The sequence below is a fragment of the Osmerus eperlanus genome, chromosome 24, assembly GCF_963692335.1.
Source record: "Osmerus eperlanus chromosome 24, fOsmEpe2.1, whole genome shotgun sequence".
Lineage (NCBI taxonomy): Eukaryota > Metazoa > Chordata > Actinopteri > Osmeriformes > Osmeridae > Osmerus > Osmerus eperlanus.
This window is the reverse complement of record NC_085041.1, coordinates 6903407-6915691: the sequence shown is the minus strand read 5'-3', so window position 1 is coordinate 6915691 and position 12285 is coordinate 6903407. Positions and strand designations below refer to the sequence as shown.

At 52.1% G+C, this 12285-nt stretch overlaps 2 protein-coding genes across 2 annotated transcripts in view; both read left to right on the top strand.

The window, feature by feature from the left end:
- Positions 1–11946, top strand: part of ptprsa (protein tyrosine phosphatase receptor type Sa) — an 89384-nt gene extending 77438 nt beyond the window's left edge. The window contains exons 15-22 of the mRNA XM_062450624.1: positions 1068–1185; positions 6363–6959; positions 8061–8155; positions 8361–8611; positions 8807–8894; positions 9681–9893; positions 10380–10561; positions 11831–11946. Coding sequence (XP_062306608.1) covers positions 1068–1185; positions 6363–6959; positions 8061–8155; positions 8361–8611; positions 8807–8894; positions 9681–9893; positions 10380–10550 — 1533 coding nt within the window. The 3' untranslated portion in view covers positions 10551–10561; positions 11831–11946. The remainder of the gene's footprint in view (positions 1–1067; positions 1186–6362; positions 6960–8060; positions 8156–8360; positions 8612–8806; positions 8895–9680; positions 9894–10379; positions 10562–11830) is intronic.
- LOC134010845 (receptor-type tyrosine-protein phosphatase S-like) overlaps positions 11919–12285 on the top strand; it is a 13249-nt gene continuing 12882 nt past the window's right edge. Inside the window, 1 exon segment of the mRNA XM_062450127.1 lies at positions 11919–11946. Coding sequence (XP_062306111.1) covers positions 11919–11946 — 28 coding nt within the window.

The window sequence follows — 12285 nt, the reverse complement described above, 5'->3', positions numbered from 1 at the left end:
TACCCTTAAATATGTGAGCCAGCGTTGCCCGTATGCAGTATTGATGCGACGCAGCCGAGTAAAATCGGAATTTCTAAGGTTAATCAGCTACACTAGACCACTAGACTGCGGCTGATGCAATGTCTGTTGCTGTCTGTGCCTGGAATGCCTAATCCTGCAGTGTGTGCCGTGTTTGGTTTGTGTAGCTGTGGTGTGTGTCCTTGTGTGACGTGTCGTGATGTGTATGCTGCAGTTGTGTGAGATTTTTTTCCCCCTCCCCTCTCTTGGTGGCCTCTCAATTATAAGTTCTCTACTACAAAGCCATTTTTACGCTCTTTCAGTTGGTTAAACTGTTACGACATGTAGTTTAGCGTTGAACGTCATGGTTGTGTATCATACACTCACTGCAAGATCTCCGAAAACAAAAATGGCTGCCTCCTTAAACTTCTCATCTTCTGACCCCATTGTTGTTGTTGTTTTTTTTTTACAATTCACCCCCGACATCATCCAAATCCAGTCCCATTTGCATGGTGTGGATGCCATTTAGGGTGTGCGGCGGCGCTTCCGTCCTTGTTTGCCTACGATGACCTCTCCAGTTCTCTGCTGACCAGCCGAAAAACCTCCTAGATTCTTGTAGACCTTCCCCTACTGAAAGATTCATTAGCATTGATCCAAACCTCTTCTCTTAAGAACACCACAGGAAATACCTCACGAAACTGCTCACGAGTTTAGACGAGATGCGTGCACGCATCGATTTGCCCGTTAAATAATTTGTTGGGTGTACCCGGCTAATGTCTTAGCTAATGTGGACTAGCCAATAGCCGTTTGCCCCCACTTTTTCAGACAGATGTAAAAATTATGGAATGAGTCATAGGCAGCACAATAGCGCATGAACAGCCATGAAGAATATATATTTTAGAGGTCCATTACGTAGAGAAATCCCCATCACAATGGTAATAACTATCTCAAATAGATGCCGGATTTAGCACGGTATTGTGGAGAAGGTGGTCAGCTGATGAGGTGGTGGAGGTCACAGGATCGAGCCACGTTTTGACACTGTCTTCCTGTCTACTTCCTCTTTCCTACAGGAAATGGTCATCGGGAGGCTCCAGCCGGACACCACCTACTCCATCACGGTGGCCGCCTACACAACCAAAGGGGACGGAGCTCGCAGCAAACCGAAACTGGTGGTGACCAAAGGGGCAGGTCAGTAGCTTCTAGTCACACATCAGTCGAATGGCTACCCTCCACGGCACGTAGTCAGGCTTCGGAAGTGCCGGGGAAAAAAGTCTGTTTGATTTGTTTTGTTTTATTGCCGTTTCCTTTCGACTTGAGGGAGATTGTCGGACTCCACTGTAAATCCAATACAGCGTTTGTGATAGCTGCGCAGTGCGCACGCATCGTCGATTCCGTTTGAAACATCCGCAATGCGAACTTTCACGTGTGGAGACTATTCAGTTCTTCGGTAACTGAGTTTTCGGGAACTTTGTTCTCAATATCGTGTTTCCCTAAAGGGTGGTGGTTCCCATTCCCAAACCGCAGGGACCGTGGCGGCCAGGTTAAACAGAACCCCTTTAGCCTCCTTAGAAGCCCTGAGCGAATCTTCCGTGAACACGGGGCCCGGTCCTGCGAGTGCAGAGAGTGTAAAAGCCTCCCTGGAAAGGACGTGGCCCCGCTGGGGGACTTAGATACGAGGCTCCTTTGTGTTCACATCCACAGCTTTTCAAACAGCATTGCTAGTTCCACACACACACGCAGACACGCACACACACCCTTTCTATGACAGGTCCTGATCTTGACAGGTGTGCCCATCTCAGGTCTCAGGTAGTGTGACGGCTTCCAAAGGTGCCCGGGCACCCCTCCCTCCCCTTCTCTCTTCCTCTCTCCCTCTCTCTCTGTCAACCCCCGGTGACTGATATGCCAGTCTCACTCACTTCATCCATCCCTCAAAACGAAAGCCTTTCCCTTTTTATTATTGAAGCGTGGAAAAATGGCTTATGCGGGGGCCCTCCTAAATAAATAAATAAGGCGGGCCAGACAAAAAAAAAGAGTATCCACAGTAGGCCTTTCCGGAAATTAAAGAGCTTGCCGTTCTTCTTTCAAGTGGCAGCCGAGCGGGGAGACGGGGGGGGGGGGGGGGGAGACGGGGGGGGGGGGGGGGGCGCGGGGCTCAGCGATCGTGTCTGGGGGGATGCTTTCATGATTCCCTCTGCCCCGTTCCTTGGGAGACATTGTGCTGTCAGACAACTTAAGCCACAGCCCCTCGTGCTGCTGATAAAAGCCAGACACGGACCTTCGCCCCTTTTAAAAAAAGTGTTTACACGCGCACGGACACCGGTGCGCGTTAAGTGTGCGGCGCCTGGAAATCAAAAGGCTGGTCTCTGGCACACGCACACCAACTAATAGTAGGAGGAGTCGTAGTAGGCACGTTATTGATCACCAAGGGGAAACTTAGTTGCAGAGTCAGAGAGAGAGAATTTGAGGGGTGCCATTTTGAAAAATCCTAAAACCGTTCTTTTTCATCCCAGACGTACTCTCTTTCAACTTCAATATAGTAATCGTGCCTATTCTGTAGATGTGTGTTGTCGTGGCCGCTTATTCAATTAGCGAGGCTTTCGGTTTAGGGATGTTTTCAAACCTTTTTGGTTTGCGAGGGCCCCTCCTAAAAAATCAAACTGCTGAGCACTGGCGAACTGGGAGTTGGAACGGGGTGTTGGTGAGCAGTTGTAGTATCACGTACGTGTGTTTGCCTGTGTGTGTGTGTGTGTGGGGGGGGGGCGGGGGGGGTGGAGAGGGGAGGGCAGGGCAGGGGGTGGTTGAGCATTGATTGCATGAAGCAGGGACTTAGCCGTGCTGCATATTTAACCACTTCCTACATTTATGCCTTGCTCTCATCCAATCAGACCACTTTTAGGATAATCACCTAAACATCACAGCCAGCCAGTCTACGGTCAGTGACATGGTCGCTAAGTGAAACATTTGCGCCCTTAATGGGCTTTCTCATGTGAACCTGGTGATTTATGCTTCCTGTATCAGCTCCGGTACACACTCACTCCAAAAACCCCTCACAACTCTCTTTCTCTCTCACACACACACACACACACACACTGTGTGTCTTCTCTCTCTTAGCTCTATCTCCGTGCCAATGTCAAGCCAAAACATAAGGTGAAACCAGAGATTATGAAAGACCTTTGCTGTCAAATACTGTGCATGTCTTAGGGCTGGGGCCTGGCTATTTTTCATTACAGGGGCTAAATGAGGTATATAAAGGAGGCAGTTTCAATTATGTTTGCCCTCAAATGTTGGCCCGGCCCATGCCGGGACATCAATTCGGTGTAAAAATGCTGTGGGGCACTTTTGGGGTGGCTGTACCCTGCAGGGCTCCCGGGCTGGGCTGTAAGAACGCTCTCCCCCCCCCCCCCCCCTCCACAAACACACACACACAGAGACACACACACACTCCATTTTCCCCTTCGGTATCTCACTGGAAGTTGCAGCCACAGGTTAATCACTAAGATAGTCGAAGGTTATTCTCCGCAACCATCCCCCCCCCCCCCCCCTTCACTCCCGGGGCACGAAGACACACATTCTCTGGCTCACGAGTACAAATCTTCACACACTCGTCTCCGGACGCCCCCACGAGCAGAAGAAGGGGTGCTGACAAAAGTGCGTGTGTACGCACGCGCGTGTGTGTGTGTTCAAGAGAGACGGTGGACGAGGAAATGAGGAAGGGGAACCCAATCCTCTCTCAATCAGGCAGAGTGTGTGTCAACAGCGGCCATTAATGCTGCGGCCTGATGGGAAACGTGCCTCCAGGCCCACCGGGAGGGGTTGAGCCAGGTCCGAGATGAAGGGGGGGGCGGGGGGGGGGGGGTCAAGGTGGCAGAGACCCCTCCTGCGCGCGCGCGCACACACACACACGCACACAGAGTACGCACACCCATACAGCGCACACGCCCGCTCGCTCACCCTGTCCCTCTTGTCGACAGATTGCTCTTTGTCCCCAGTCACCTTCGTACGCAGCTCCCGCGTTTTCTCGACCCCCCCCCAACCCCCCCTCAACCCCCTCCCATTTCTCCTCTTCTTCTAGATCCTTCCATCTTCCCATCCTCCCACTCTCCCGCAGCTACCCGCTCGCCCCGGTTAACTCCGTCAACCCTAGCAACTCCATTCCCAGCCCCCGCACATTAAGCATACCCACACACCCACACACACACACCCACACACCCACACACACCCACACACACACACACCCTCTCGGTCATATACTCGCATGGAGACGCGCCACGTAGGAGCATTGTCTCTGGTGTTCTCGTTGGTGCATCACCACCATTGGCTCCTGGACTACCATTGGCTGCTGCTGCACCACCATTGGCTGCTGGACCATTGGCAGTGGCTTTAAAGGGGGGGGGGGGGGCCTCAGCCTTTAAATAAGAGAGGCTAGGTTTGTGTCCGAGACGGAGCTTGTTAGCCAGCAGCATTAGTAGCATTCGTCTCAGACCAGTTAGGATGCAGCGTTTCCATTACCGCTTCCAGCTCAATCTCCCCCTGCTCGGAAAAGACCCATTAAAAACAGGAAGTAAAGAATACAAGCTGAGAAACGAGAGCACGCAAAGTGGACGTCAATCTCGGTGTGTGTGAAAGTGCTCCTATTTATGTGTTAGATATGGGCACCCGCACACCTCTGCACTCACTTTCACGCACACGCGCACGCACACACTGCACGGAGGCAGACAGTGTTCCACGGAGAAAGGGGTTGGAGTTCCAGACTAATGTTTAGCTTTTCCAGATTGGGCCGGGCCTGGGCAAGAAGCCAAACTGCTTACAGTGCAGATGTCGAGACGGGTTCTGACTGCTGCTAACTCAGACACACACATATATACTGTATAATATACTATATATATATAGTACATGCACACTAGAACAGTAAATGTGATTGGTATGAGTGCGAGCCTGGTTAATAAAAGTCTTCCGGCTTCCATATCACTCTGTTTGTCTGCTGGTGTGGCCATAAGTGACTGGTTTGGGCTGGCATCGCTCCGCTAAGACGGCGCCTCAGTGCAATTTCAGCCCAGCCATCGTTCACTTGTCGGCGCCCTCTTCCGAATAAAGCTTCTGGTGAGCGGGCCGACTTCATCACACTGATGGGGGGTCCTAACGCTGAGGAACAGCCAGACGGGAGACATCCGCCAGCCCTGAAACTGGGCCACACCGCAGCCTGCCTGCCGTCTAGACGGACACGTCATCGCTCATCCCGCTCTGGGGGGACTTTTATCTCGGAGGCTGGGAGATGAGCGCTGAAACTTTATTGAGGAGATTGTATCTTCCTTCCATGGTGTCTTACGAGGGTGTTTTTTTTTTCCCGTTCTTTTTTCCCAAGTGGAATGACATTGTCGTATCCAATGGGTGTTTCTGTATACTCGCATTCATTCGGAACCTAGGTTAGGCCAGGTGTTTTATATGAATTGATATAAATGATTTGAATCTTCTTGGACGAGATGGGAGGTGGTGTCTGTTGTTTTGTTTTCACGGAAGATCACTCAATGCCGAGGTGTTAGAAGTATCACAATCACTTTCGTAATCGGAAGTGAATCAGATTGAATCTACAGCAATCCAGATTCTTGCCTTGATAAACAACTTTATTGACTCGTGGTGTTACTGGAGTTACAACTAGAAAACTGAAAACAGAATAGAAAATGGCCTTGGGCCTTTTGAGATTTTTTGTCCTTGTCCAATCCTTTAGTGCTGCCTGGCACCGTCAATATATATTGTGGTTTCGCTCAAAAAAGCCCCAATACAAATATGAAGTGATTTTTGGGGTGGAAATATTAGGCTTTGGTCTGCACACAGCCCCCCATTTTCCTCAACAGAAGCCGGCACAGTAGGTTTCCTGCACACTATTATTGCTTATTGACATATCGAGCAGCACAAAGATAAGCTTAAAAAGAAAATTGAGTCCTCGCCTGGCTTCTCCAGACAAATAAAGCTTGACAATTCTCAAGTCTCTCTCTTTCTCTCTGTCGCTCTCTTTCTCTCTGTCTCTCTCTCTCTGTCTGTCTGTCTGTCTGTCTCTCTCTCTGTCTGTCTCTCTCTCGCTCTCTCTGTCTGTCTCTCTGTCTGTCTCTCTCGCTGTCTGTCTGTCTCTATCTCTCTCTGTCTGTCTGTCTCTCTCTCGCTCTCTCTGTCTGTCTCTCTCTCACTCTCTCTGTCTGTCTCTCTCTCGCTCTCTGTCTGTCTCTCGCTCTCTGTCTGTCTCTCACTCTGTCTGTCTGTCTCTCGCTCTCTGTTTGTCTCTCACTCTCTCTGTCTGTCTCTCTCTCGCTCTCTCTGTCTGTCTGTCTCTCTCTCACTCTCTCTGTTTGTCTCTCTCTCTCTCTCTGCAGTTCCGGGTCTTCCTTATCTGTCGGTGACTCCGGTTTCCGAGACTTCGGCCGTGGTGCGTTGGGACCCTCCGGAGGCCACGACCCCCGGGGTGGAGCTCCAGGGGTACCGGCTGCAGTTCGGCCGCAGGGACGTGTCCCCCCTGGCCACGCTGGAGTTCGCCCCCCAGGAGCGCCAGTACACGGTGGCCAGCGTCCACCGGGGCGCCGTCTACCTCTTCCGGCTCCAGGCCAAGAGCAGGGGGGGCTTCGGCGACGAGGCGTCCGTGGAGCTCAGCGTCCCCGAGAACACCCCCGGGGGCTACCCGCAGATGAGCGAGGACTCCAACGCCACGTGCTGCTCCGTGCAGCTCTCCTGGGCGCCCCCCGTGCTGGCGGAGAGGAACGGGGCGATCACGGAGTACACGCTGGCGTACCAGGAGGCGGGGGCGGGCGCGGCTGTGGCCCGCGAACTCAGCCTGCCGGCGAGTCAGTCCAGCTACGTGCTCGACGGCCTCCGACCCAACTCGGCGTACGACGTGAAAATACGCGCGCACACCAGTGTAGGTCCAGGGCCCTACTGCCCTCTGGTCCAGTATCGGACAGTGGCCTTACAAGCAGGTAGGGCTTGCCTGTTTCTCTCCCGAAACCGTGAGGGGGGGGGGGGGGGTGAGCTTTACCCCCCCCACCCCCAAAAAATCTACAGCAACACCACTATAAATGAAAAACAACATCCCCCCCCCCCCTTTTTTCCTTCAACCACCTTCACTCCTCCACGAAAAGCAAAGATAGAACCTAGAAAATGTTTGCGGTGGACACTCACTTCACTAACCCAAAACAAGGTAACAGCAAGTCAGTAAGTTACAGTCAGTCAGTTTGAAAAACAGGGGAGGAGCCGCAGCGTTCAAGGTAAGTGCCGGTTGGTCAGTCACTGTGTCAGTCTTCCTTGCAAGCCCTTTTTGCCGAGCACACTCACACAGAGAATGCAACTTCACACCCCCAAATTGCGGAAAAAAATTGAAAAAGATAAAAAAAGGTAGGATATCAGAATATCAAGTCACTCCAAGAGTATAATTTAGGCTACTGTAGGTGTACAGAAAGCAGACATTTTGGTTTCTTTTTGAGACCCCCCCCTTCCTCTTCCCCCTTTTTACTCCTCAACCCCCTCCCCCCTCTCCCACTATGGGATGGTTTGCAGCATCCCCCAGATGCACTGCTAAGGACTGTCAGCATGCTGTGTCTGTCAGCATGCTGTGTTTGGGTCTGTCTGTGTGCCCGCCGGGCAGCCAGTTGGCAGCGCCAGCCCAGACTCCATTGAGAGACCGTTGGTCCCCGAACCACGAGGGGATCCCCGTATTTCCCCAGTGGCGCGGCGGTTAGCGGTTGACGTCGGCTGGGGAGAGATGGGTTTGGTTGGCACTGCCCGTGTGGCCAGCCAGCGGGCACCCCCCCCCCCCCCCCCCTGTGGTCCATGGGTTTGTGTCCATGAGTCTCCCGTGCTGTGTGTCTTAACCAATCGCGTTGCCCCCCCCCTCACAGCCTATCACAGCTCACCGCTCGCTCACTCTCCGACCGGGAGGACTCGTTGCAGAGGAGCAGCAGCTCAAACGAAACGGCTCTTTCTTTTTCTCCCTCCCTCTGTCCGTCCCGCTCTCTGACGATGCTCTTTTCCGTTTTCTTTTTGTTTGTTTTTTTCCCCCCTCTGTCGGCGTCTTCTCCCAGATGTCCCCAAGAACTTCACGGTGAAGTGGGTCACCAAGTCAACCGTCTTACTGACATGGAAGTTCACCCAGACTAAGTTCCCATTCAAATGCACAGTGAGTGACAGAGCGTTTTTCGAAACGCGTCATGTACCCCGACTCTTAAAAGTATCGATGTTTACGTTCATAGGTACAAATCTTCACCTTCGTTTCTTTATGTCTTCCCTTCATTCATCCATCCATCTTCCCATCCGCCCAACTATCCATCCCTTGATTTCTCCACCATCCTTTCCTCCATCCATCCGCCCATCCCTCCATCCAGATTGAGTATAACCGTCAGAAGATGGACGTGGACGCCAGGCTGACCAAGGCTCTGGTCTCCAACCTCCGCCCCAACACCACCTACGAGTTTGGGGTCACCTGCCAGGAGAACACGGAGGGTGGCGCCCGCCACCGCGTCATCACCAAGACCGCGCCCGCCATCTTGGTGAAGAAGCCCAAGCTGGACATCTACACGGAGCCGGAACACACCCTCACCATGGTCTTCCCTCCAGTGGAGAGCAAGGATATCAAGTGAGACAAATTCGTCATGAGGATTGAGTTTTTTTTTTTTTTTTCTCTCTTTTCTCTCTCTATCTCTCAATCTCCCTCTAGTTCTTTGTCTTTCTTTCTCTCTCTCTCTCTCTCTCTTTCTCTCTCTGACCCGACCGCTTGAACCCCTCCTGAGAAGGAGCTGCTCTGATCGTCCTCGTTCTCCGTGTGTTCCAGAAGCTTCTACGTGGTGGTGGTCCCTCTGAAGAGAGGCAGCGGACCCGTCCGGAACCTCAAGAGCCCCGACGAAATGGACCTGGAGGAGGTGCGGACCTCACACACAAACACACATATGGCACAAAGCTCTCAACGTCTGCATAAACATTGTGTTGTGTGCGACAGCCTGTATGTTTATGCCGACGTACTATACGAACACGTGATTTAGTCTGATTAGTACAATACATCATACACAGCAGTGGACAGGGCTGTATATATACATTATGCTGTCTATTCGTGGCTGAGTTAGCTTTTCCTGTAAGGGAACATCACCCCCCCCCCCCCCTCCAGTTTTAGAGGTGACCTTGACTTCTGTTTAGCCAATCAGCCTATTGGATTTAGGATTATCCCCATTCCAGCTCTTCAAGCGCAGTCCTCCAGTGCTGTTTCTGAGCGGGAAGACCTACACAGGTTTCACAGGCGACCGCTATTGACCGGGCGCTGGGATTCTACGAAATAGATCGACTCCAAATGACAGTTTGTCTGAGGCCACCGTGGATTTCATCACCCGTCGCCATTGCTCCGGGCCTGACCCAGGCTCGGCTGTACGTCGCAGACCGATCGCGCACATTGAGGAATGGATTTGACGTGTATGCACGATGATGGATAGATATGGCGGAGGATCGGTCGGCATGCGCTGTTGACGACCAACTCGTTGATTAAGCAGTTCCTCCCCACAGGTCTCTCAGGAAAGCAGTCATTGCATAAAGCCATCTTACTGAACCAACCAGGGTTAGGCATCCAGTAGAAACGGAGAGACGGCCTAAGGACTAAACGCCCAAACTGACCCAAACAAACTTCACCCCTCCCTCTCTCCCTCCCTCCCCCGTCTCAGCTGCTGCGCGAGGCGAACCCGAAGCGACGCTCGAGGCGCCAGCTGGCCCCGCCGGACCAGAGGAAGCCCTTCATCACGGCCTGCTTCAAGCAGCTGCCCCCCTCCTTCACGGTGGGGGCGGAGCACCGGCACAGTAGCTGCGAGAGCAAGGCCCTGGAGCCCGGCCAGGAGTACGTCTTCTTCCTGCTGGCCGAGCTCAACACCACTGCCGCGGTGAGTGGTGGGGAGTCACACGCGTGCAGTGCGCACATGTGCCGTCCAGACACACACACACACGCAGTGCGCACGCATGAAATGCAGCTGTGTTGCGTAGACACGCGCACGCGGTACACACATGTACTGTATGGACTCGCACAGTACACATGCACAAACGGTATGCGCATGCACGTTTGACTGTACTACAGTGCTCACATGGTCGACATTTTGCTCTCCTTCTCTGTCTATCTCTCTCTCTCTCTCTCCCTCCCTCCTCCTCCTCCCTCCCTCCCTCTCTGTCTGTCTGTCTGTCTGTCTGTCTGTCTGTCTGTCTCTCTCTCTCTCTCTCTCTCTCTCTCTCTCTCTCTCTCTCTCTCTCTCTCTCTCTCTCTCTCTCTCTCTCTCTCTCTCTCTCTCTCTCTCTCTCTCTCTCTCTCTCTCTCTCTCTCTCTCTCTCTCTCTCTCTCTCTCTCTCTCTCTCTCTCTCTCCCCCCCCACTCGTAGAAAGCGTTCGTGTTCCAGCCCGTACACGGACACGTACATGATCCCAGAGCTGGAGGGCGACCCCCTGCCCATAGAGACCGGCGGGGACGGCCTCATCTGGGTGTGGGGCCCGTCCTGGCCGTGGTGTTCATCATCTGCATCGTCATCGCCATCCTGCTGTACAAGAAGTGAGTTTAGGCTTAGTTGGATGGGGTGCCTGGTGGGGGGGGGGGGAGCCGGGGAGGGGTGATTTGTCCGTCAGGTAAATCCTTTTTTGGAAGAGGAAACAAACTGGTGGTAAAACTCTGAGAGGTTCCATAAAGATTTCGGAGGAGGTGAAGGTGTGCAAGAAGTTTTCGTTTGTAAACTTGTAAATGTGCATTTTTCTGGACAGGCGGTATATTGGATTTGTTTTATTAGATGTTCTTAGAAATGGTAGAGATGGTGGAGAATCATGGAGGCGAGGGGCTGAGCAGGGAGACGAAGGGGAGATAAGAAGGGATGACTCCATGTACGTTTGATGCTCCTAAGAAGAGCTGCTTCTTTGCATGATGAACCAGTCTCTGTAACTAAGACGGACTAAGAAAAATTGAAAGTCGGAAGTTTTCCGATTTTACAGCCTACAGTGCACAGACTTCCAAAAGACTACATATCCCATCAGAGTAGCTTCTCGGGTTTAGTTTAAGAGTTGCAGAGCTACAGCTCGCTATCACATATCCCTAGCAGTCTGACCTTGGCTTGACTCTGCTGCTACTTAGGGAGAGTAACATCTCTCCTTGAATCTCTCTCTCTCTTTCTTCCACTCTCCCTCGCTCCCATTTTCCCTCCATCTCTCCCTGGTGGATAGTGTTTCCTGGGCCTGCCCTTGGCCCTGACATTCCCCTCACCCTCACACACATATACACAGACAGACACACACACACAAGTACACAAACACTACACACAGACACAGACATACATACACGCCGGTTCCTTCAAATGCTGATGAGCTTTATCTAGTGCTGTGAGCGAGCACAGAAGCCGCCCTGTGAATTTTAAACTGCTCTCTATTGATTTCTCTCTCTCCTCCCTCTCTCCTTGTGTTGTGTTTTTCCCATCTTTATATATTTATTTGACTCCATTGCTTTCTCTGGAAGCAGCAAACCTGACAGGTAAGGCTTGGCTGTACTTTATTGCTGTTTTTCCGAGCGAAAATAACCTGTCTCAGCATAAAAGATGTTTTTAATTAGTTGTGGCGGCAACAACAACCCCCCAAAAATGGGAGGGAAACACGAGCTGGCTCGCTAGATATGCCTGCTCAACTTCAGCTGTTTTTGTTTCCGCGGAGTGTTGTTGACTTTCAGCGGTAGCCTAATTGTTGTTGTTCTCGTGCTGCGAGCTTCTTGTTTTTGCGTGCGAGGCGGCGGCGGCCATTTTGGTGTTGTTCCTCAGGCTCACGTCGCCTCGTTTGTTTTTTTTTCTCTCGTTTCAAGCCGCAAACGAAAAGAGTCTGAGCCGCGGACAAAATGTCTGCTGAACAACGCGGAGATCACGCCCCACCACCCAACTGACCCTGTCGAGATGAGACGCATCAACTTCCAGACCCCAGGTAGGCTGTGGATGCACACACAGGACACTGACAGAAACACACACACACAGCCACACCTACACAGAAAATGATTTGAATATCCAAGTGTGTAAGCGATGCCTAAAGTGAATGCAGAAGCAAAAGTGTCCACCCAAACTGTATAGGGACAGATGCACAGACGTGGGCTGTTTCCATACTGTCCGAAGTAAATACACAATGTTCTGTTTGCTCATACGTGCCTCATTTATGTTTTTCATCGATTCATGTAACTACAAACCCTTCATGCTCAATAACCATATGGCGCTCTACCTAGGAACGTATTGTGGCGGCTGGTCTTACTGTTCTGTCCGGTGTTCACCG